The sequence below is a fragment of the Alosa alosa genome, chromosome 15 (genome assembly GCF_017589495.1).
Source record: "Alosa alosa isolate M-15738 ecotype Scorff River chromosome 15, AALO_Geno_1.1, whole genome shotgun sequence".
Lineage (NCBI taxonomy): Eukaryota > Metazoa > Chordata > Actinopteri > Clupeiformes > Clupeidae > Alosa > Alosa alosa.
In genome coordinates this window covers 18436002-18461590 of record NC_063203.1, presented here as the reverse complement: position 1 = coordinate 18461590, position 25589 = coordinate 18436002, and the positions used below count along the sequence as shown (strand labels likewise).

Here is a 25589-nt window from a genome sequence, read left to right as displayed (position 1 = left end):
TGAGATCACATTGTTTGCTCATGTGAATCAGGTCAAGGTTATTGATAGAATACATTGAAAAACAGCTAACCACAGTACAGATTGGATAATGACATACACATTAAAAAAGAAGTTGAATAAATATACAAACACAACCAAGCAAACAATAAAATGTGTACCCAGTCAGACCCAGTAATATTTCATCATATACTGAATACTAGAGTTGCGTCAAAGTAGGGCTGCTCGATTAGTTGTCTATTGAATTAATCACAACATATTTTGGTAATCGTTAATCGGTTTGTGTAATTTTTTTAAGGAAATGACCTCAAAATTCTCTGGTTTTACCTCTGATTTATTTTCTGCTTTACATGGGAGTAAACTTTATATATTTGGCATGTGACCTAAACAAGGTATTCAAACAATGACCCGATTAATCGAGAAAATAATCAACAGATTCATTGATTATTAAAGTAATTGTAATCGTTAGCTGCAGCCCTATTTCAGAGATGTCGGAGAAGGACAATTGCCAGTTTATAATTGTCGGAGAAGGACAACTGCCAGTTTGCCAGTTAGGATCTTCCGGAGGTACATGTACTGTATAAAAGGGGCTGAGGGGGAAATGATTGAGACACATTGTTACTAAAAAAGAGAGAGCGAGGAAGGGAGGGGGTGGACATGAGATGGAGAGAGTGAGGGAGGGAGGGAGGAAGGGAGGAAGAGGACGAGTCTAGCGGAGGAGGAGGAGTGAGAGTGTGCGTGCTGACGCTGTGTGTGGCGTCAGTGTGTTAAGAATAGAGACGCTGCGTGCAGTGCTGCTGACACATCACCCCAAGTCACTCTCACACCCTCTGCAGTGTGGCTCGTTTCCCCCCCTGTGCATGAGAAGGGGGTGTCTGGGCAGATGAAGGTGTCAGTAGTATTACGCTGATCATCTGTTTTTATATTTAGCTCGTCAATATTGTTATGAGAGCACACATGGAGGATTTCTATGCTGTATTCAGGAATGTAATCCACAAAAATGCCAATTGAACGCTGCACTTTAATCTTGCGATGTACAAAGGAGGGGGCTTGTATAAGCACAGGTTTTAGGTTACAGCATATGACTTCCATCAGTCCGTCTGCTGTTTATAGCCTTAGTCTAAATAATCTAAATTCTGTCCAAACGGAATAAACCACACATTTTGGGTTGAATATGTTGTTTTGTTTATGCAAAAAAATCCAGATATGCCTGGAATGACTCATTTGTTTAAACCACAAACCTTGAATTTGGTGCAAATGTATAGTCTTTAAGTGCTTAAATCACAATAACCATTTTTATAACTATATAATATCTATAATATAACTTATATGGGAAAACAGACATCACTGGGTAAATTAAAAAGTATTTATGTGTGAATTAATACTTGTATGTAGAGGTTACCAAGATTACAGGTATATGTAAAATTAAAGCAAAACTTCTTTGTATATCATCTTCCTTCATGGCCCATCTCTGACATCTCTCTGGCATCTTCGAATTTGACCCAGTTGATGGCGCTTTACTATACTTGGCCAGGAGGAGGCGTAACCTTACGTAAGTGAATGGCAAGCTCAACAGACACGATCATTACTGCAGGTCGAGCAGAGGATACCATCTGCCTGCACAGCATGCAGCGTTTCTGGAAATGAAGCATTATTGATGGATGGACTGTTATTCGACATGTTAAATAACATGTTTACAAATAAGAGATCAAGAAGTAGACAAAGATGCACCTTGACCTTGTGTATATGTATATAGGGACATAGGGACGACCATTGTAAGGGGAATTTTACCATAGGAACACTGATATGCAAAGAGTTTGAAATAATGTTTAATTTTCCACCCCTAAATCAACAGATTAATCCATGGTGAATGGTCGAAGGACGTACTTAAGAATTGTTTATGGGCTGTAGCCTTGCTTGTGCCATTTAAAATCACTGTAATCTTTTCCAGGGTGTACATCAGAGATGTTGAGGTTTTAGACTGAAGTGTGTACCACTTACATCATATACTTGAAGGTCTTCAGTGCAGTGAAGTACAATTTAGTATTACAATAACTCTTAATAGCTATGAAATTAATGACATGTTATGGTTCAGGGGAATACGGTGTCCCAATCTACTTCCTCTGCATTAAGATAACATATGGAATGTTAAAAAGGAAGTCTTGTGGGGCCAACTATGATGCTGATAATGAACTCTCTTGAAAGGGTCTATATCAAAGATCCTTGATTAAAGCTCCGCTTTAACCCTCTCTGGTCTATATGCTGTGGTTATTCAGAGCACTAGCTCAGGTGAACCAGATTTGCCTCACTGTTATGCGGATGATACTCAACTTTACCTGTCTTTCCCACCTGATGACTACTATTTCTGCTAAGGTTTCTGCATGCCGCAGGGATATTTCGTCTTGAGGAAAGATCAGCACCTTGGATTGTCTGCTGGGTTTTTGTTACCTTACATCTCTGTCTCCAATACATTTGATGTCTGATAGTCTGAACAGAGGCGTTTTAAGGAGCATCGCCTTGTGAAAGTCTCTGCCCAAGCTATCTTCGCTCCTGTTAATTTCACCATGCCAGCTGTCATGTTACCAAACTGCCATGTTCTCACACTCCACAATTAGCCCTCGTTTCCAGCCGCCAATCCCCCCTTCCTGCGTGGCACCGGCACCCCCTCTCTCACCCCCTATCTCACCACCTCCACCTCCTCCGTCACCTCAGCCTCCTCCTCCCCCTCCCCTGCTGCTCCGTGTGCCCATCTGGCCGCCTCTCTCAGGGCATATGCGTATGGTAGGCAGGATGTGACCTTTTCTGTGTGGCATCGAGACTGGTTGACCATTGGTATGAGCAGGTCTGTATAAGGGGTGGGAAAAAAATATTTCTAAGAGTGAAATATGAAATGAACAGATTTGCATATTTTTTAAAATTTTTTAATGTTAATCAATTTTAACAAATTGTTGCCGTGTTCCCACAACACAAAGTGCTGTGTATTACACAGACTCGACTGTGTTTTAAAAGATGAAAATGTCAAATCAACAAAAAATACTGATGATGCCATAACATTCTTGGGAATTGAGTGCAGTGTCAAAGCTGATGATCAGCAGCATTTTTCAGTGTATAGTCCTTCCCTGTGTTAGCACATGCACCACCAGAGGGCGCAAAAGCCCATGTGTACACAGACATTATTGATCTCCATGTTCTTTTACGATTGTCTTATAATATTGAGTCCAGTATCACAAGGTTCTGTTGTTGACAATAAAATATGTTCCTTCACAACTTCTAGAACGTGGGTCAAGCACACAGATATGTTTCGGCTCTTTCATCCTTGTTTGGCATCTGACAGCTTCTTTATCTCTGGAAAGGCCACCAATGGTATTAAGCAAGGCATGTGGTCAGCACGATCTGTACTTTCTAATCCTTCGTTCTAAGATAGGCCTCTCGCTAAACAGGACATTTGTGTTATTAATGTTCAGCTTGCGAATATGCCAAATTGATACAAATAACATCCAATGTACTTGGATTTAATGGACAATGAATTTAAAAAGTATCTTCAATCAATTCAATCAATTTTCTGATGTACATTTCCCACTCACTAAATCCAGGTTCACGATCACACAGATTCTCAGCCTATGTCACAAAATATTAATGAAAACCTAATGAAAAAGTTGTTGGGAATTGTATGGTAGCATAAAACAACAATTAATTAGTACAGATTTAAGCACTCTGACATAATTTATTTTCATCATTAATTTAATTAATTTTCATAATTAATTTAGTTTCATCATTAATGTATTTTTGTGCCAATATTCCTCTTATCTGTTGTTGACAACGGGACTGCACGACACAGAGAAAAGTCTTAAACTGGTGATACAGAAGACAACTTTATGAGCAATGTTGCTGGTCAATGTTCCTGAGTATTATAATTCTGGCACTTTCCCATTGACATTGCGCAACTATGTTTTTCTGAAAAACATTTCCAATTGTTATGATCAGTAGGCAAATTGTTATGATCAGTAGACAAATTGTATCATCAGTAGGCAAATTGTTATGATCATCCAATCACAATACATGGAACTGACTATGTGGTTGACCAGCAACATTCCTCAAAAAAAAATTCACACGAGCTCAGAACAATCACTGATGCACCCATGGCTCACATGCTGCATAAATATTGGGTTGGTAAACCACAAGCAAATGTGGAGAAAAGATGGCCCACCACCACCATTACCATCAGAATGCCTAATAATCAGCTCTCTTTCCTGTCAAATCCTCTTTGGGCTGTATCACAATAGGCAGGGATGTAAGAAGTGCTTCATTAGATAACAAGACCAACTCAACTACTTATTAACTATACCAGTGATAATAAGAACTTCTTAATTGGTTGATGACCATGTCAAAGGCCAGTCTGTCTGGGGGTGGAGCAACTGCTGTTGCTTTGTGTCCAAGGTGTAAAGGCCCAACAATGGGACGGGAGCTTCTGGGAACACCCCCATGTCAGAATGTTTGGTGAGAACTGGTGGGGGGATGGCCAGTCGACTGCGCTCTCACATTACAACGTGTGATTGGGCCTCACACAGATACCAACTGGTGTGTCACTGAGTACATCGCAGCTGTAGGCTATCCCTAAGGGCTAACGTGTAAATCACTTACATGGAAGCATTGGGGTGGTGGAATGTCACCGGACTGATTCTGCAGGATCACTGTGGGCTATGGTCCCCATTTCTTTCCGCATTCCGATTGAATGCTAATTAAACAAACCCTGTTAATGAGATTGAGATCAGAGCTTTCCTCTCATTAGGAGGGGAGGGGAGAAGATGAGACACTCGTTATAGATGCAAACAATAATGAGGAATGTGAGTTTTTTTTTGTAGCACCTGCTAAAAGAAGCAATCAAGAAAATCACACAGACCTTTTAAGTATTCATGGGTTTCATCAGATCCCTTGCCACAGGTGTATAAAATCAAGCATACATATAAACATATAAGCATACAGTACCTGAGTATGCAAGTAGCTTTTGTTATGTCGGTGTCAAGTTAGATTTGGTGTTTTTTATGAAGTAATTTTCTGGTAACTCAATACTACTATTCCAGCTACAGATTCAGAACTGAGGGATATGCCCCTGCATAATCTTGCCTTACCTCCCTCTCACCTGAATCTACCTTTTTACACAGAGAAATGTCTCTGAAAGTCCTTTATGGGAAAATAAGTTGTGCAATCAAACTCACATGGTCTCTTCCACTGGCCTAACCCTTCAATTGGCAAACACCATCAGTGAAACATGTTGAGCTGCTGAATGGAACCGCTGTAACTTGGAAGTGTCCCGACAAGCAGGGGCAGGTCTCTGCACTGGTCAAAATGACACATGAGTAAAGCTCAGATTTTTTTTTGCATTCTTTAATAATTCTCTCAAGCATGGTCGTCATTACAAGAAGAAGAAACTGATATAATTCTGATATAAACTTACAAATGAAGAACATTTACAACTAACAACTTTTTTTTTACTACTGTACAAAAGGATTGTCCTGAAAAAAGGAGAAAATATATGCAAAACATCCATACTAACTACTGAGCTTAATAAGTACAGTATCAGTTCCCTGAAGTTCTAAGCAACAAAATATATAGATATGTTGTCCCTGACTAAATAAAGTGAGCATCAGACCCTCTACCGTTCATATACCAAAAGCATTCAAGTGCTTATAAATGGCTCAACACCCTGTTTTCTATGAAACAGTTCAGATATTTTCATATCTGTAAAACGGGTACTCACTACGATCAAATACACTTAAGAAGAGCTCTTTAGCAAAAGAGGCACAGGAAGGAGTGGCTTAAACATCACAAGTATACAGGCAACATAAACTGACTATTGGTGATCAAAACTGAATCACCATTTTGTTTACACAAAACAAAAGTAACACATTAAACACAGTAAACACATCAAAGTCCCTGAGATTACTGCAGTTTTCCTTTTGACTATTCTAGAATATATAATACCTAACCGCAAAAAAGGTTTACAATAAAAAGCACAGAAAACTACTGCAAATGGAGCACCCATTTCATTCTACTAATGACAAAAGTATGTGGGAACTAGATCAAAGTTCCTGAGGTCCAGACAGTTATTTTATCTGTAATGAAACACAAACCCGAATTCTGTACCTGTAAACAAGTCAAATATAAGGAATCCCCCCAAAACAACAGCAATAACCCTTACAAAGAAAGTGCTAGGCTATTTTTACAGTTTTCTCCCCTACTATGAATCATCAACTTAGCAGGGAGAGGGAACCTCACCAAACATTCACATGATATTCACATGGAATCTGGTTCAGTGCATTCTATATTCCAGTGTGGTGAGTGTCTTTAAGTTCTACCGAGTGCTTTAACTTCCACTGGGTCCTGTACAGTTCCTTGCAAAAGCAGTTTACCACAGGGTGGTAGTTCATTGTAGTGAGATACTACAACAATAGGCACCAACAGTGGCCATTTTTATTTTATTCATTTGCCCAATTGCTCATGCAGTCACTGAATTTGACCAAGACATTACATTTATCCCCGTGTTCCAAATGGCAGTTTTGCGTATTGTGTATGGCAGCATATGTGTGTATTGAACAGAGAGCTTCTTGCACACATTCTTTCAGGCAAGCACACTCATGTCCTGTGTGACTGGAACATCCACGTTCTCCTCTGTGCACTCCTCACTGGTGCGTGGACTTGTCTGTTCCTGGGTCTGGCTCGGCTCTGAGTCCGTCTTCTCCTCCTTCTTGATGCAGTCGCTGCTGAGCGTGTAGGCGCCGGCGCTGGCGTGGCTGAGGCCGTGGATCTTTCTCAGGTGCTTCTCCAGGGTGGCATAGACGGTGAAGGGCACGCCGCAGAGCTGGCACTGAAAGGTGGGCTGGGTGCCGCGGGCGCCATGGGTTTTCATGTGGCGCGTGAGCTTGCTGCTCTGGGCGCAGGCGTAGCTACACAGGCTGCAGCGGTACGGCCGCTCGCCGGTGTGGCTGCGCCGGTGCACCGTCAGGTTGCTGCTGTTCCGAAAGCACTTGCCGCAAAAGTCGCATGCCTCCTCCTTCTTCTTTCGCAGCGAGCCTCCTCCTCCACCTCCTCCTCCTCCTCCAGCCTCGGTGGGTCGCCCTCGGTCGTTCTCCGTCGTCGTTGTTGTCGTCACTTCCGCATCCCTCTCGCTCTCCCACTCGGTTCTCTCAGGGCCCTTGGGTGTGCAGTTGCCGCTAGCGATTCCGCTCTCGCCGCTGCCGCTCTCGCCGCTGCCCGCGCTCTCCACGGAGCCCTCGGAGGAGTTGCCCAGCGGGGAGGGCTGCTGGGCCTCCTCCTGCCCGTCCTCGTCCGCCTCCAGCTGGGGATGGAAGTACTGCAGCTGGGTCCGGCTGGGCGCCGTGGAGCGCGACGACAGGACGATCAGGCCCGGGCCGGCCGAAGGGTGAGGCGTCTCCTCCCTCAGCGCTCCTTGCTCTATTTGACCGTCGCCGGCACTGCCATCTTCCTGTGGACACACTGAGGCTTCGGTGGGTGCGAGGGTGCCGCGATGGCTCCTCATGTGTTGTGCCAGCTGGGCGCTGTGAGAGAAGGTGCGACGGCACAGGCCGCAGGGGTACAGCCTTTCGCAGGAGCGGCGGTGCGCCAGCAGGCTGCGCATCGAGCGGAAGCCCTGACCGCAGCGCTCGCAGGTCAGCGCGTGGAGCGCACGGGATTTGTGGGGGAAGGGGGGTGCCACCTGGGGGGAGGCGGAGGTCGGGAGCATACCGCCCGTTCCCCCATCCTCCGCCGTCCCGTTGACCTCAGCTAACTCCCGCAGGCGCTCAGAGAAGTTCAGGCTGGTGGATTCTCCGGATGAGGTGAACGCGGCAGGGTGGTAGGGTTGGGGTGGATGGGCAAGGTGAGCAGCGTTGGCATCCTCATCTACCTGGTAGAGGTTGAAGGAGTGTGTGTGTTGTGCATGCTGAAGCAAGCTCCAGGCACTGAGACACACGGTTTGACACACCTGGCAGATGATACTGGAGGGCTCCTCTGTCACTAAAACCAAAATATAGAGAAGCCATGAAAAACATAAATAAAGATAGATACCTAATTGAGTTGGACTTGTAAGACTGAGAACAGAAGCAATGGTAAGAAAATAACCTTGTATTATACAGAGTTAACCCATATATTATATTAACATTTTGGACCCTTTGGTACTGCTTGAGTCAAATTGACCTGTGACATAATTTTGGTATTTAAAATCAATAGATAAATAGACATTTACATAATCTCTGCTAGATCACATTTTGCCATCCAATTTTTCTTTGTGATAATAATAATACTAAAAGACTTGGGTGGCAGGAGTCACGTTTATCTAGGAAAAATCGCATGCATTCGAATTTGTGTGTGTGTGTGTGTGTGTGTGAGAGAGAGTGTGTTTCAGTGTATTTCTGTGTATCTGGGTTTCAGTGTTCATTCAGTCCAATTGCCCTGAACATCTTATGAAGGATTGAAGTGTGAAGCTGTATTGTAGCATGTTAAAAAAAAAGGCTTGTATAATCTATCCTTTAGCAAAATTTTTAAACAGGTAAATTTAACCTAACCATTTACACAACAGCGAAATTCTCCCTCTCCTAGCAAAGCACAGAGATAATTGATACATAGTTTGTTTGATAACTAAACTACATGGATAATTAAAGAAATTTTAAATATTCAGGAAAGCAGTTGATAGTCATTCTTCTTCCAAAGAGCCATCCACCAATTACACTGTGAACTAGGATATGATGGGAGATGTTTTGCAGTTTAGATGATCATATAGTTATATATTTTCACAACACAAACAGCCATCTTCACCTTCACAGCAATCAAACACAAATGCAGAAATAGGACTGTAATAGGAATTAAAAAAAAAAGTGTTGTCCCTCCCCACCATCCTTCTGTTTCGTGTGTGTCTATTGTAGCACCAAGGGCGGGGGGCTTTGGACCTTTTGTCATGGGGTGATGGAGTGAAACACAATACCAGTAGTCCTTCTTTCTCAGGCTCGCTTTTTTTGTGAGGATTCACATTTGGCCCAGAGTACCACTTGCACACTGAGCAAAAGCAATACCTGCTAATTAAAACTCCACATTGGCTGGATGCGCTAATAAGCATCTTCTCCTTTCCCCACCAGAAGGAGGGGAGGGGAAACAAGCGAAAGAGAGAGAGGAGGGGGAGAGAGAGAGAGAGAGAGAGAGAAAGAAAAAGAGAAAGAGAGACCCAGACTGAGATAAGAGTGAGGTACTAAAAATTGTTCAGATCATTAGAGAACAGATCATCCTAACACACATACACAGTACATGATGTACACGGTTGCACCCAGAAAGCTGCAATATACATTGGAGAATTCAGTGTTATTTCATACACACTATCACTGGTCATATCACAAAAAGTGGATAAAGGATGATGTTCGTCCTACCATACCAAACCCAATGCAAATGAGAGTTGTCAGAATAGAGAAACAACTTGCCTCAAGAGACACGAGGGGTTTGGACGGAAGGAAGCTGACTGTTTGGCCTGACCACTCAGCACCCCACAAAGGAAGTGCCAAAACATGCATGGCAAAAAACAGCCACTCCTTCCGCACACAAACACATAGCCACACATCAGGAACTCTACAGAACTCTATCTGCATTCATGTGCACGCACACATGCACAAGTCTGGTGCCAATGCCCAAGTCTTCGGTTGTGGGGCCCCAGGCCAATGCAGACAGGGGAAAGAGGAACCAGTTACAAATCAGGAGAGATATGACAGGCCTGTGGTCTGGACTCATGTCTCATGTAGGTTTTCAAACACAACCAATAGATCACTGCTGACTGTGTGTTACAACAATAACATAAGAAAAAACATGTAAAGTGTGTGTGTACATGCTGTTGCCCAGCTTGCTGCTACCCTTGTTTACATGTCCCTTTCACCTGAGACCAGAGCCGAGCAGGAGGATGCTCAGGTGCAACTTTGGCAGGCTGTCCCTGAGGCCAGTTTATGGAGCGCCACCGGCTGCCCTCTCCACGCAATTAGTGCACCTGTCTCTCAGTCACCAAGGACCTGCCGCCTTGGTAACCTGCACTAATGAGCCTGACTGGAGGACGTTTGTTAAACAGAGGGTGGTCATTTGAGAGAGAGAGAGAGAGAGAGAAAAGAGGACATTACGAGTCACACTCACCAGCATTATGTCGTTCTGACTCTTCGGGCCAGGAGGACCGGTCCATTACCCTCCTGAGCTCCACGTACCCCATCCCTACCTGGGCTCCTGGGCTGCATCTCAGCATGCAGCTGGTGGTGGGCGAAGGGGGGGCGTGGCTCTGGTGTCCAGCTCCGTAGCGGCCGCAGCCACCCTGCTTGTGCTGGATGAAGTCTAAGATGTGGCCCAGGGGGAAAGCCTGGCCACACTGGCCACACGTCAGGACATCAGGGCCAACAGTCTTAGGAGGGGAGGAGGTGTTCAGTGAAGGAGACACTGCTGGCTCAGGGTCATCTAAAATAGAGAGGAAATGATGAAGACAGAGAATGGGCCGTGATGAATATCAAATACACCTCAATCTTCCCGTCAGCTCTGTTGTCCGTCAGGCTCTTACAGACGTTTTTCCCCGCCACTCAAAACATGAAATGTCTTGCTCCCCAGGGTCACCATGACCCATATCAAGATGTCTCAGCGCCTCGCTCTGTCATATCAAACATCACCTGACCACTTCCTCTGTCAACGCTCTGCCTAGCGACATCATTATGACCAGTGAAATGCAATGCAGTGCAGTGCATCACACTTGCAGTATTCTTCTGACAGCTCATCTCCACAAGTAAAGCAGCACATATCAGTAGCCCAACATATGCATGTGTAAATCTGATGATCAAAAAAAGAGACCATTCTTCTTATAAAACCTTCAGTTTGAACTGGAAAGATTTAAGAGATGCCCTGTAGGCAGGATACCATTGCTTGCAGTCTTGGCCTGACCCACCTGCCCTAACTAGAACATAAGACGCGCTGCAGGTAGAGACAGTTCAGCGAAAAGCAGAAGTTCACGGCTGGTTATTCAAAAATGTCACTTTTCCTGTTTGAAGAGTGCTGGGTGTTTGCGAAACCGCAAGCGGCTCAGTTACATACAGCAACGAAAGCTTGTGGTCAGCCTGTGCTCAACTGGCCTTCATAGTTCCACACTATGTTTTTAAACATTTCAGAACATACCTGTAACTTTAACAAATAATTCAGTAGTATTTTAAAGAGAACAAATAAATTAAAGGGACATCATTACTGCTAATCTGACTTGTTTACAATGCCATGTTTTGAGAGACCTGTCAATAGGCTCTCTTTTGTTTTAATCATTGCCAATTTGATTATAAATAGGCTACATGCTGGAAACAGTGAAGAAGACTCAAGACAGAAGGACCATGAATGCGTGCAATAAGGAAGTAGCACAGCAGGCAGTTTCCCTCACCAGGTTTGTGGGAGAAAAGAAAGTAAACAACTGCCTCAGGACTGGTGGCATGAGCGGTGACCTTGATCTTCAGCAAAACGTTTAAGATAAATAGGATAAATTAAAGGAGCAAGCAGGTGCACTACCTACGTTGTTGTTACCCATAAATGGTAAATTAATCCGTAGTAGTTTAATAAGAACAGGAAGGGGAAAATCGATAGCCTCGTGTGCAGGTAACAAACTTAGGTCAGGACAGGAAGTCTGGTTTTACCCTAACGTTCGTAACGTATTTACTGTAGGCTAGATGATGCGTTATCAATTGCGTTGATAGGATACAACTTATTAGGATAAAACTGCAGTCTCTGATATGTCCAGGCTTACCTTGAATTGCGCGTAGGTGTTGAGGTCGACTGCCAAGTTTACGTCTAGACATTCTATTGAATTTTGCGAGGACAAATTTTCATCTGTGAATATCAGACAGGTAGTTGAAGAAAACAAAGGTTAAGCTATGACAAATACTGGCAGCTCATGTATGCTTCTGCGCTGTCTTCAAGTTGTAGAGACAACCTTGGCTCGTGCGTAAGAAAGGTGCAGCGTTTTTTGAAGCGCCGCCTGTCAAAGTTCTCTCAACCCCGCCTCTTCGCGCTTTTTCCCCTTTGCCCTCGGTAAACGTGTCATTTTTTTCATACATATTTTTGCTTTGTCGCGCTCACATCCCTAAATCCAGATTCTCTCAGAGCATGATGCTCATGCAGACTTCCTCGACCCAAGAAAACTGTTGAGAATGGCCTTTGCCATCCCTCTTGTTCGGTCAGTCATAGTTTTCGATTGCAAGATTGTATTGATTTTGGTGTATCACTTTACTGATTTGTAATAGAAACATATGCATGAGTGTGAATGCCCCCCAGAATGTTCTGATCTGTCTGACCCCCCACACACACACTCGTCACCATTAAATTCCAATTATTTTTTAACCAATTTAGCACCTTTTCCTAAAGTTATTCATTCATCACATTGCATGGGAATTAGGGTGACTAATTTAAAGACTCCCTTATCACACCTTGGCACAGCATTGGGTGAGCCCCCCCCCCAAAAGTGCTGTAAATGTGTGATAATGGTATATTCTGTGTTCAAACGCTTGGCAGAAATCATTATTATTTGCCACTTTTAAATTAATCTCAACCAAAACCTCTTTACAAACCTTCAACTTTGGACTGCACTGAACTGCTTCACAGAGCATTAACACACACAGACACTTGCACAATAGGGATCTTGGGATTGGGAAGCCTCTAATATGAAAAAAAAGTAAAACACTTGTATTCCATGAAATCAATCTTGCCACATTACCAGTTCCAGGGAATTAATACAAAAATTGCTCTTTACAGTAGGACTTTCAATTTATAGTCTGCTGCCGTGCTCAGGAAAGCTCCAACAAATTTGTCTTAAATAAAAGTTAGTACTGAGAATTAACATATTGTCCTTAACTGAGTCTTCTGGTGGCATAGGTTTAAAAAAGCATCTATTTGACCAATTGTTAATTCTAGAAAGAAAAGTAGTGAGAGCTCTTGTTATATTGCAGAATTGTTTTACTGTTTTTTTTACACCCCTACAATCCATGAAGAAATAACCTATTTCAGTCGTTTAGCTTTAAAATCTGTAGTCTTTTCCTTCAGTTTTAAAAACTCAATGGGATCCTCACATTCATGTTAGTTCGCCACCTAGTGGTGAAATTATATAGGTAACAGCATTAGAAATGACACATTCTCTTAGAACTAACCAGCTCCTCTTCCATTTACAAGTGCTTTATAAGTCACAAGTAGATGTTTGTATGTTATTCTTAGATTCTTTAATTTATTAGATTACAATGGATCGTTTTTTTTGTGCTACAGTCTTTGGTGAAAATGTGGACCTTGCATGCATGGGGTATGATGGCACCTATGGGTGATAATGATTTGGTCATCATAAAGGGGTGACTGATCCAACAGAATATAACAATAATGTCTCAGTTGAATTTGATAGACACATTTGAAGTTATGAAGTATTTTATTAGCATTTCCCTGCAGATAAAACACATGCACACTTCACATGGGCCTTGTGATTAGGCATTTATGTTATGACTGTATAAGGGGGGGGGGGGTGGGTGGTACGGGGTACTTTAACCAAGAGAAGGTTGGTTCGCTGCAATGATAATTGGCATCTGATAAAATATAAACCCCAAAATTTCCACAAGGTCATTCTGACAATGACTAAACCTGTTAAGGAAGACAAAAGGGGAGAATTGGGGGCATTTTATATTGTCCTCTAATTCTTTACAGCATGGACTCAAACTGTGCAGTTTTACTCCTTCAAAACATATACACAAACAAAAGCAGGAAGCTGCTGAATTTGAGTTAAACATAAGGAGGTATAATACAGAATATAAGACATATGACATTGAATTTGTTTGATTCAAAATATTGGTGGTTTTCCAAAGTCCTGTGTGTTTCCTGTGCGTTCCTCCAGGATGAGTGCTGTAGATTTGTTCTGTGGATCAGTAACGGTAGTAGGGACTCCGTGACCGCGACCTCCTGTGGGTCAAGACAAATCACAGTTAGACTGACCAAATATCATACACATAACATTTTGTGTCAATAATGACTGCTATTTTCACACTGAACTACACCCATCTTTAACTGGGTTGTCAATAATGACTGCTATTTTCACACTGAACTACACCCATCTTTAACTGGGTTGTCAAACTGTCACAACTTTTGAAAAAACAACATAATGCCACTGACCTTCTGGAGGAACTGTAATCTCGGCCTGAGGGAGGGAACAGATTTGTTTACTTCTCACGGCACTTTCTTTCTCTTATTGTACAAAATCGTTGTGTTATGGCTGAAGTAAGCGGTGGACTTAAAGCACTTACTATATTTGGGCACAGGGGACGGGGAGTGGCTCTGTCTTCCATACTGCCTCTCCCATTCATCTCTCTCTTTCTCCCGGCGCTCACGCTCCCTGTAATGAGCATTCATATGAGCACAGAGTCCTCAGGGGCACTCAATGTAGCATGCTGCTATTCACAAACCCACTATGAGAACACATACACACACACACACACACACATAAATAAATACACACACACACACACACACACACAGAGCTCTTACTTCATGCGGATCTTGCGGGCCATGGCTCGCAGTTCCCCCTCGCGTTCCTGTCGCTTATTTTCCTGCTGCTGGACCTTCACCTGAGCAGCCTTTTTATCCGCCTTGGCTGGGACAGGAAGTGACAACACAGGATATTAAAACCATGCCTCATCAACAACTACATGTTACATTTCTATAGTGCTTTGAAGCCCAAGTGAAGCCTGAGTACTATTCAGGTGGACACACTATTTCATTTCCCCATGAATCTGGAGAACATCAGCCCTCACAGACCTAAGTATTCAGTTTGTCTGAATGTGTGCATTACACAATACAAATTTTACTGAAAGAAATTGTCGCACGTGGAACATTTCTATGCTAACAATGTCAAATTCTAAGCTGTTAGAAAAGTTCCCCCGCAATCCAAATTAATCTGATGTGTTGGACTGAATGCGCTTTACTTACATTGCTTGTTGAGGGCTTTCTGCATCCGAAGCTTCAGTTTCTCTTGTGGAGTCATCTTGGGCTAAAAGAAATACACCGGCATCAAAATAAGCGACTAGAGATAAGAGGGATGAATGTTTATGGAACTGGTGCTATAAGACTAAATTGATTCTGGAGATAGGCCTACAAGGCCAAGTTTGTCAAAGGCATGTGAGGTAATTGAAAGCCTCATATTTTGTATAAGCATAGGTGCGTTTGCAGAAGTGTGAACAGCACAGATCTAAAGCTCTTTAAACTTGACCACATGACCATGCCTAATGTGTAACAATCACTCAAACACGCACTACTGACAACACGGTGTCAAAACAGCAAGTTTCTCCTTCAATTTATCTGAGCAGGTACTTCAGCTTTAATATTTTGCTAGAAATTTCAGAGACATTCTATCCATCCCAGGGCATTTTGACTTACCATTACATAATATTCCTGTGGCTAGAACATAGCTAAATGTCAGGTTTAAAGACATTTGGTCAGCTGGTAAATGTCAATACTTAAATAGCGCTGTAAGCACTGTCCATTTATGCAACCAAAGTCCGATATATGTTTGGGTGATGCTCAGAATGTCTGGCTGATTTTAGTCAGAATGCTTCCAACAAAATGTCTCATGCACTCAAACGTGTTGACGTAAAACATGGTAACAGCACATAGCTTTTCAGTACACCATAAGATCCTAATCTTAATCAAGCTTAATGTTTTGTTGTTAGACAGTAGTCATTTCTCTGAAAACATGGGACAGGAAGAGAAAATACTGTATAAGAATGGAGAAGAAAACCAACAAAAATTGCACAAACAAGATTATGCACCATTAGCACAAACAAAAACACAGGCTCATAGACTCTTCTAGAAAATGAAGTCCTCAGGATGTGAGCTCTGGAAGGGAGAGGCATAATGGTCGCCTGGGGGATGATTAAAGCAATTCTTAATGGAGAAAATTTGACATTGCACAGCAGAGCCTCTGAGAGAGGGACAGGGAGAGAAAGCGAGCGAGGCTCCAAAGGCCTGGTTTTACAACCACATCTGCCTGTCAGGGATGAGGGAGGCGTTGACTTTAGCAAGAAACCCAGCGAGATCAAATTCTTACTGACTTTGGCAGCTCCCGTCTCTTTACCACCTGGAGTATCAGCCCTGTAAGAGCGAGACAGAGGGAGAAGAAAAAAGAAAAGGGAAATTAAGACCATTTAGTTAGACAGTAGAGAAATGATAAAGTCAGCTTTTGGCTGATGCGTCCTTGGTCACTCACTTTCTCAGCTTGTCAGAGAGGGAGCTGGTGGAGGGTGGGGCTGAGCGGGGACTGGGGGACGGGGACAGGCTCCGGACAGGGGACTGAGAGGGGCTCGGACTGCGACTCTCACCACGATGGTGGCCAGACGTCCGACCGCCTCTCCGAAAACGGTCAGCCGAGCGAGATACGGAACGTGACCTAAGGAGGATACATGAGCACATTTAAACAGTCCTCTATAAAAAATTTATATTTGGGGAAAAAAAAATGTATTTACACAAAACCTATTTTCACACTATTCTTGCTTATCTGAGAGTGAAACCTGGGTTAAAGTTCTAGGTGGATAGCTCTTAGTTTTCAAAAAGTTTCGCTGATTGCATGGGTAGGTGCATGTGCTGAAACGTGTGCAGTTCTCTGTCGTCTTTATGGTTAAACATCATCCAGTCCAGCTCCGGCTGAGAATGCCCCACCTAGTGCGTCTGTGAGAAGTGTATCGTCGGCCCCTGTCCCTGTCCCTATCTCTGGAGCGGGAGCGCGAGTGTCCACGGTCATAGCGTCTTCTGTGGCTGCTGCCGCCGCTGCTACCACCTCCACCGCGCTGCTGGGAGTGGGAGTCGGAGCACTGGCGTGAGCGGGACCGGGAGTAGCGGCTATCCCGGCTTCCTCGCCACCCGCTGCGGCGTGAGTGGGAGGAGGAGCGCGATGAGTGCCGTGATGAAGACGGTGAGGAGGAGGATGGGCTGGAGGACGAGTGACGTCGGCTGCAAGGGGCAAAAGAAACAAAAAAAGATGTTACTTATACAGACGGTTGTGCTGAACAGCAAACAGCAAACTGTTCACATGCTCAATGGAAAAGATTTGTGTGCTTTTTAACCTACCAAACCGTTACCTACCACTTTTTTTTTTTTTTTAAAGGTTAGGACGTTTGTGATAACCAAGAAGGATCATTAACAATAGATACCAACAATTTTTACAAGGCAAGAGCTAGAGACTTTGCTCTAGAGCATCATTTATAGAGGTATACTACCCACACAATCCCTATATAAAAGTCCTATAGAAGAAAATCATACATGTTTCATAAAGCTAATCTCAGTCATAAAAACTGCCTTTGGCAATTTTAAAAGTTCACATTACCAATGTCAGGTTACGCATTTTTGTTGAGCCAAGAGTTCCACAAATTAATTTGGTTGAAAATTAGTAATGTTAAAACTACCGACAATTGGAAGACAAGTATATTTTGGATGATGCGACACATTTTAAAACCACAAAAGCCGTTTCAGAGAGAAGGCCTTAGTTAAACAAGACATATGAAATTCTAGTTATCCATCAAAATGTGGCACACCATTTCAATCCAAAACACAACTTTGTCCACGTCATTTCACACAGGTGTTACGACAACTCTGCATTAACATTCTGCCTTGTTTTCCTAATTCTTCGCTAAAGCTACGCAATGCCTGAACCTATTTCCAAGGCGAGCCATCTCTGAGGAGCACACACATGACTAATAAAGGACACAGCCAATGACAAGCCAAGGGGAAAGCTACCGACCGGAAGCCCCTGCTATGACCTGCGGGGTGCTGCTCTTGCTTATTGCTGGAGGTGTTGGCCAAGTGGCCGCCGGCCGCAGCCTGGGCAGGGGGGCCGCCCTCCTCATCGCTGCCTCCGAAGCTGGTGATGAAGGTGATCTTCTCCTTGCCGGGGGTCCTCGAGCGGGACCGGGACTCAGAGCTGGACTCCGACTGGGGCCTGTGGGGGGAAGAGCAAGAGGAAGAGACATTAAGATCAAGGCCAACACGTTCAGACCCATTAGGAGATCATTGTTTAGTGTTACCGAGCAATGAAGAGACTGCATTTTGAGAGATCTACTGAACGGTGTTGGGTATTCGCGGTATGCGTTAAGTGTTAAGAAATTGCATGTACAAGTTGTTATGTGCATAGACTTCATGTTTGATTTTCTTGTTATGTGCATAGATAGTTTCAATTAACATATTTTGTTTTTAGAGAATAAAGAAACATGCTCTTTGCTGTTTTTAACAATAGATGTTCTCTGCATAAAGCAAAGAGCAGAACAACTACAATGTGCTTCTGGCTGACTTTCTTCCACCCACCACCAGTTTTATAAACTGTACATGGATAGAACAGCAAGAAGAGATGAGGCACATACTCTACATTACCATTTATTTATTTGTGTTGTGTGTGTGTGTGTGTGTGGGGGTTAAACACAAAAACACACTCACCGTTTGTAGGGATCGTAGGTTGGGCTGTCTCTCCTTGCATAGCTGTTGAAATGACAAAGAATCTCAGATTAATTCTAACTGCTGCTGCGCGTGGCTAAGTGAGTTGAGTGCTGAAGATCACGTATGTTCCTACCTGGGTGGGCTGATCTGTCTGCCTTTCAGCCTCTTCTCCCTGAACTCTCGTCTCTGTCTGCGAGAGCGGCGGCCCTGAGAGTCACATGGGACACGCAAAACAGTCCGTCATGGAAACTATTTCAGACCACACTATGCCTATAGGGCTGGGCAATAATAATATTAATAATAATAATAATAATAATAATACTTTATTTGTATAGCACCTTTCATACACAGAATGCAGCTCAACGTGCTTTACATTTGGATCATGTTACACAATAATAAACAAGAATCAGTCATTCCTCTTCGTTGCTGTGGCCGTTTATGATCCAATCAGCAACATATCAGAAAGCCTACCAAAGCTGACCCTGATAAAAGTGTGCATGCATCTTCATGTCATTCCAGTTAACAGTGTAAAAACTACAACAGTAGGAGCAGATGGGATACTATGACGCACGCCATCAGCTTACAAGTTCGTAGCACTGGTTCCTGTGCCTTTAAACTCACTACCTTCAATAAGACAAGAACATTAAGACTTACAGAGTACATGGCCTTCTCTGCCTCCAGAGCCTTAGCATGTTTGATGGCTTCCACCTCTTCCTTGTCCTTCCGAAGCATCCTAACACACAAGCAAAGATGACGGTTAACTTGGGAACAGCAAAACAGCAAATAACTAACAAACTAACCAACAAATCAATCAATCAAAAAAGAGGCATTGTTGACATTATGTTGACAATGTGTAGTGTTGTCACAATACCAAAATTATTGTTTCGATACTGATACCAAGTCAAGAATTGCATTTGATACTTTTTCGATACTTTTAAAAAATTGGATTAGTTTGGGGGCCCCCACCACCTTGAAGTCATCGGTAATATTGAATATAGTGTGATCATTCACACCAGTGGCCATCCTAGATTCTGCTCGACACTCCACACATACAGAAAATGATTGCTTATGTCAAATGTTTCTATTTCATATATTTTGGAATTCATATAAAGTGTATATATTTTGTTAATAATGTATACTATTTTATATTCTGCAATTACTAGTCGCTAAAAATATTTACGAAGTGGAATACTTCATATTGATTTTTAAACTATTACACTTGCCTTAGGCATTTCCATCTCTAATGTGGTGTGTAGGTGTAACTGAGTGCCTGTCACTAAGAAATACTTGAGCGTAATCAGCCTTCAATCTCACAGTTTTAAGCTATTGAAGTAAATCAACACAAAAATAAATAAAAACAACTAACAAGTCGAAGAAAATCTTTCTGGTATCATAGAAGAGATAAGTGTCCTGCAAACTTGAGATGCAAGTGAGCAAATCAACTTGATATTAGCCTATTATTATGTGTTGCTTTGCGGCCACAGCATCACTTAAACTAGCAGCCACACCATTTTAAGGCACGACAGCTGCGCATACCTGTGTGAGGAGAAGACACGCAGGCTAGGGGAGGCACTAGAAGCATGCTTTGCGCACACGCATGTTACCTCAAAAGAACGCGGTCATTCTTAAAAGTATCGATACTAATACAATTAGGTATTGTTTTTTTTTCAATTATTTATTTCAGGGTATTGCGATACTTTTGTAGTATCGGTGCACTGTGCAACACTAATGTGAACACCATTACCTCACAAAGTCTCCCTCTGCCATTCCATAAGGTGTGGCCATTTTGTTCAGGTCCATCACCTGCTCTTGGTTGAGCTCATCCACGTCCACTTCAACATCTGACACAAATACACCCACACACTAATGAGTCAAGTAAAGATTGAGACATTTAGTGGTTCTGTGTTAAAGAAGTGACAAACATCATGACTGCCTACCGATGTCGGGAATGCCTTCATCCCCCTCAGAGTCTTCCTCTTCAGAGTCTTCCTCTTCTCCTTTGTCTGACAGAGGATCGGGCTCTGTGACTGTGCTATCCTCATAAGTGTAGCCAATTGAAGCTTTCTTCTCTGCGAGCCTGGAATATAAGCACATAATGACAGCAACTACTTAGCAAGAATCTTGCAAAATATAATCAAATATATTCAAGACAGGAAAACTGAACTGTTGATAGGCCTGTGAAATCCGTTGACAGAAGATACTGAGAAATTCAGGGGGAAAAATATACTTTGATTTTTAGATAAAAAAAATTGGAGATACAAGCCAAAAAACCTGTTGTTAACAAGCCAAAATTAAATTAGATTTAACAAGATTAAAAATGAAAAGCTACTGTTCTCACTTTTTCTTCTCATCTTCATTTGGTCTTTGCAGGCCACCATACAACTCATCCACATAGATCTGATACAAACACTGCTCCTCAGAGACTATGAAATGACAAAAGAGAAATGTTAACCTCATAATAGTGACACAAGGACAGCACTTTCAAATACAGGTAGGTTAGTCTGAAAGACACTCAAATCAGCGTAGAAAACACTTAATGATGTACGCTATTGAAATAATTAAAACACTCTGGAGAGTGTGAAATGCTGGGTTTTTCTATTAGCATTTCTACACTAATAAAGTCTGAATTAATACATTCCATAAAACACCACAAGACAGGTATGATGTCAGAGGAGAACAACACACTGTGAAGCCATCAAATAGGACACAAGAGCGATAGCCACTCACTGTTGGCAAAATCGTTCTGCACCAGTCCTCTGTAGCGCTCATAGTTACACTTTCTTTCTTCAGACTCCTGCTCCAGGGTGCTGCCACAGAACACACAAGAGAACACACCTCAGAACACTTTCAGGTATTGACTACAGGTGTTGAGTAATTTCCTCTGTATTAGCTGCATCACGTATGGACCGTACAACGTGTCAATGTGTATTGATCACACCCATGTATTAATCACAGTGCCTAATAGCCCAAAGAATCTGAATCAGATTGTGCTTTAATTAAACTCATAGCTGAAGAAATGTTGCAATATCAATGTATAAACCTGGGTGGAGAGGCGGGAAATTACAGCAGTACTACGTACATACAGTATATATAGCCAGAGTTATCAAAAATCACAAGCTGGAACAGCAGCAAATATTTCTCAGTTATTTCTGGCTCTGTACTAGGGCTGTAACGATATACGATTCGAAACCGAAATCGCGACATTCATATCAACGATACTGTGTCGCGGTGTGAAAAGGCAGAATCGCGATACACCTTTCTAGTGTTTCACGCAGTGCTTTGCATCTCACGTGGCCGCAAAAGCAACCCACATCTCCTGCTTTATCGGTAGCCTACGTTGTCCAAAAACAAACAAATAAATAAATAAATAATAATTTCATACCTCTCCTTGCTTTCATTGTAGACTGTGTGTGCAACTTTACCAAACAGTATAGAAGTAAACCCCCTCTCCTTGCCCCGCTCTCACGCTCCCTCCCTCTCCTGCTCAATGAACACGCGCGACTTAAATAAAGACAGTCCAATCAGTAGACTATGATAGGCTAAGCTAGCCAACTATGCTACTTTGTTTACAATATTTCCAGGCTTCAACCAGACAGCTGAATTAAAGGAGGTAGAGTTGTAATAAAAAATAGGCTATAGGCTAATCTGCATAACGTGTGTGGTCATAAATATCAGTCATTCAGAAAAATATTTTTATATCAGGATATAAAATAATACATATATTATATTGTAATCCTCTGGTGTTCTAAGGCAGCCCCCTCCCCCCCCCCAAAAAAAAGAAAAATCGAGATTCGTATCGAACCGTGGGTCAAAAATCGTGATACAAACCGAATCGTGAGGTTGGTGTATCGTTACAGCCCTACTCTGTACTGTTTCTGTGTTATGACAACCTGCCATGGGATAAAATGACAATATAATTCCTGACATATACCAGAAGGGCGTTAGATACTCACACTGTGTTTAGAAGAGGAGGTGTGTAAGTAGGGATGTAGTCCAAATGGGCCCGCACATCAAATCTGTCAATCATATTGTTGACATCACCTTGCCATGGCATCCTTTTAAAAAATGATTTAGAAGAGATCATGAGAGTGCTTTAGTCACTGGTGTTCTGTTGAGAAATTGTACTGTGCAACATGGTTGACCAGGAACACTATGAAAATCTCATGAAGTCAAAAACACTTGAGTGTGAGGTTAAGTTTTTACTGGACCATATCTTCAACAAACGTACACATTTTGACCATAGGCTATCATCAGCGTGTTGTTGACAAGGAACACGGGTCATAACCAGTTGGTCCAGCTTGGTAGTATATTATATTAGTTACAGTGACCACATTTAATGACACTTCTTGTGTCAAGGGCATTAAAAATGTGGAAAATTAAATTAAAATGTGGAAATACGGAAAATTACACAAGATCTTGTCTGCCATCAATTATGTTAAGATATCTTGTGATTAACTAGATACCTGGTTGTAGCACAATGCCCATTTCATTTGGGAGAGAATGTACATAATTGTTAACTTACATATTGATTGGACTCTCAGCTGCCAAAGCAACAGCTGAGTCCAAATGGATCTTGTAGGCCCTCCCATGCACTTGCAAAAACTGGGCTGGGTCTTTTTTCTGCAGATGAGGATACACATAATAGTTTATATTTGAAAGGGAAGACCAGTCAGGGTGGATTTAACATAGGCTCATTGTGAAAAGCTGCTGCTCACAATCTTCTCATAATATTCCCGTCTTCGTTCTCCACGCCGCTTGTAGTCGACCATCATCCCGCGGAGCTTGCGCTCATGTCTCCGAGCCTCCTGCCACATGATGGCACCACTTGGGGTGGGCACAAACACGTCTGATGGAAAAGTAAAAGGAGAGAGTAGGGTTGGCTCTCCTAAAATTGAAAGAATTCATTCCTGATGCTTCCTTTTTTGTTATTACACAACAACAGCTGGATTAGAATCAATTAACTGATCACAGTAATCTTCTATCTACAGTAAAAGAAAAGTATGTCACCCACATAATCTTGACACCCCGTGGATATCAATTCAATAACTAGAAAGTAATAATAATAATAATAATAATAATCTTTATTTGTAGCACCTTTCATACACAGAATGCAGCTCAAAGTGCTTTACATTTGGAGCATGTAACACAATAACAGAGTCAATCAATCTTTTAACACTTTTCTTTAGCTAAAGTGCTCTCAACTAAGTCATCACATAAAATATATACCTTTTCTTTACCACGGCACCCAAAAGAATCACCCGCCATGCTTGTGGGCACTGGCTTAAAATAACTGACTTTTGTTGAACAGATGTATGTTGTCTTTGACGTCAACACATCACTGTGTTTGGTTACTAACAGAATAAGATTTGACTGCTTGTTGCTCTGAATGCATAAGATAGGCATGACTGCTGTGGTAAAACATGCACACTGCTAATGGCCATATCACATGCAATATATGACTGAAAATGCATTGAGATAGTCCATACTATTGTGAGTCTATACTAAACACTTCACTTCGGTTGTGGCCAAGAGATTGCAACTTTGCATGGCAAACCAGGGCCTTTCACCATGATTCCTGGGCCTGCGCAGTGGAGAAAAGGCCCTCTAGTAAATTTAAACTGACCTCAATTTTAAGCCATTCAGGTCATGCGTTTTCCAGTACCACGTGAGAGCGTTTTAAGCAAGTGCCAAAACGATGTAGTGAACCACTGCGACATGAGATGTAAAATATCACATAACCTTGCTCTATACGTGGGCCCGTAACATCAGTCGCTGCATTCAGCATGCCATTTTCAACTAAATACAGCTAATAAACAGTACGCTATTCCTCCACCACGTAAAGCCATTAACAGTGTAACGTTACAACTAAGTTGTAACGCTACGTCAATGCGCTATGAGTAGTAGGTAACAATTTGTGGTCCGTGGTCCTGTTATCTCTCGTATGCTCAAACGTTGGGTTAATTTCGCTAGACGAATCGAGTGTTGACATGCCAGCAAACAAGCTAACGTTAACGTTAGTTAGCTTTCTATCGCTAGCTAACGTTAGCGATAAAAAGACAAGAGATCCTTTAGCTAAAGTTGCTCAAAATAACACAGCATATATACTCCTAAATATAATAATGTTAATATTTTAGGAATTACACAATATATTATTTGCAAGTTAATAAAGCCATCTAGTCAAGTTATCTACTTAAACGTTTGATCATTTAGTGTAGCTTATATTTGGTGTTAGCTAGATATTTTAGCAAATGCTTGGCTACGTTAGTGCTAATTTGACGCTACATGGAGACCAATAAAAACGCAGTACCAGTTAGATGCTAGTGGTATACCGTTCAGTGGGAATGTAACACTAATGCCTCCTATCTATGTCTTCAATATTTCGAAGAAAAAAGTAATCCAACTTTACCTACCTGACTAGTCAAATTAAACACTTTAGTTAGCATTAACTTGTAGCAGCCGATAGCTGCACTGCCATCCTTCTATGGGAAAGTATGATTGCACTAGAAGCAGAACAGATATATACTGCCACCTACTGTGCTGGGGTGTTCACTGATACAATGAATGATTTTCGAAAATTCGTTCTTAAAAGAATAATCTAACAAGATAAGTAGGAAAACGAATGTAGTATTATTAGCATAAATACGTTTTATTGCCTTTACACATGTGAAGCCTAGAAGGGGACAGTATCATTTGTTGAAAAGACGGAACGGGAAGGGCTGCAGCAGAGAATGTCTAGTAAGGGAGACGGGCTCTGGCTGCAGCCTGCGGGAAGGCGGGGCTTGACATCAAGCCCCATACAGTCTATGTCAAGCCCAGCCCACATCCAAGACAGCCATGTTTTTTTGTATTACGTCACGCAGTTTAAACTTGCTGGCGGCGAGAGGGAGGCAAATGTGAATGGTAAACTATACAAATACTCAGAATTCCTAAGAATTTATCAAATTCCAGTAACTGTAAAGGAATATGCTATTGTTTTTGATGCAATTCCCACTGGGATTATAATGTTGTTAAAGGGTAATACTCCCCCACAACCACTTACTCATCTAAACAATTTACTTGATACTACTGTGGGTCGTCTATGCTTCTCAGTAGAAAATCACAGGATC

The 25589-nt window shown here is 42.3% G+C and overlaps 2 protein-coding genes across 9 annotated transcripts; both read right to left on the bottom strand.

Annotated features, from left to right (window-relative positions):
• Window positions 1-5397: 5397 nt before the first annotated feature.
• znf296 (zinc finger protein 296) lies at window positions 5398-12014 on the bottom strand. The gene is made up of 3 exons (XM_048264679.1): window positions 11783-12014; window positions 10156-10467; window positions 5398-8010 (listed from the first exon to the last, which is right to left on the bottom strand). The coding sequence occupies exons 1-3, from the start codon at window positions 11832-11834 to the stop codon at window positions 6617-6619; spliced, it is 1758 nt and encodes a 585-aa protein (XP_048120636.1). The 5' UTR covers window positions 11835-12014; the 3' UTR covers window positions 5398-6616.
• A 1411-nt stretch (window positions 12015-13425) lies between these two features.
• LOC125308423 (CLK4-associating serine/arginine rich protein) lies at window positions 13426-24992 on the bottom strand. 8 transcript variants are annotated; one of them, XM_048264932.1, is made up of 20 exons: window positions 24894-24992; window positions 23199-23329; window positions 23006-23103; window positions 22437-22538; window positions 21211-21290; window positions 20822-20906; window positions 20421-20560; window positions 20228-20324; window positions 19138-19216; window positions 18617-18690; window positions 18484-18525; window positions 17795-17992; window positions 16717-17007; window positions 16268-16447; window positions 16113-16152; window positions 14992-15052; window positions 14551-14656; window positions 14310-14398; window positions 14179-14203; window positions 13426-13968 (listed from the first exon to the last, which is right to left on the bottom strand). In XM_048264932.1, the coding sequence occupies exons 2-20, from the start codon at window positions 23295-23297 to the stop codon at window positions 13932-13934; spliced, it is 1923 nt and encodes a 640-aa protein (XP_048120889.1). In that variant the 5' UTR covers window positions 23298-23329; window positions 24894-24992; the 3' UTR covers window positions 13426-13931. The 8 variants fall into 8 exon arrangements, 5 of the variants coding, with proteins under 5 accessions (XP_048120889.1, XP_048120886.1, XP_048120888.1 ...); XR_007195876.1 differs by lacking the exons at window positions 13426-13968; window positions 14179-14203 and having other exon boundaries at window positions 16109-16152; XR_007195877.1 differs by lacking the exons at window positions 13426-13968; window positions 14179-14203; window positions 14310-14398 and having other exon boundaries at window positions 14634-14656; window positions 16109-16152; window positions 17814-17992.
• Window positions 24993-25589: the final 597 nt, after the last annotated feature.

Excerpts from the sequence above, each read along its gene's own strand:
- znf296 (XM_048264679.1), bottom strand. The coding sequence starts at position 11,834 with ATGTCTAGACGTAAACTTGGCAGTCGACCTCAACACCTACGCGCAATT. Across the intron at positions 10,468-11,782 it reads ACACCTACGCGCAATTCAAG|ATGACCCTGAGCCAGCAGTG; the intron begins GTAAGCCTGGAC and ends TCTCTATTTTAG. Across the intron at positions 8,011-10,155 it reads GTCAGAACGACATAATGCTG|TGACAGAGGAGCCCTCCAGT; the intron begins GTGAGTGTGACT and ends TTTTGGTTTTAG.
- LOC125308423 (XM_048264929.1), bottom strand. The coding sequence starts at position 23,297 with ATGTGGCAGGAGGCTCGGAGACATGAGCGCAAGCTCCGCGGGATGATG. Across the intron at positions 18,691-19,137 it reads CAGAGAAGGCCATGTACTCT|GGCCGCCGCTCTCGCAGACA; the intron begins GTAAGTCTTAAT and ends TGTGACTCTCAG. Across the intron at positions 17,008-17,794 it reads GGTCATAGCAGGGGCTTCCG|CCGACGTCACTCGTCCTCCA; the intron begins GTCGGTAGCTTT and ends TGCCCCTTGCAG.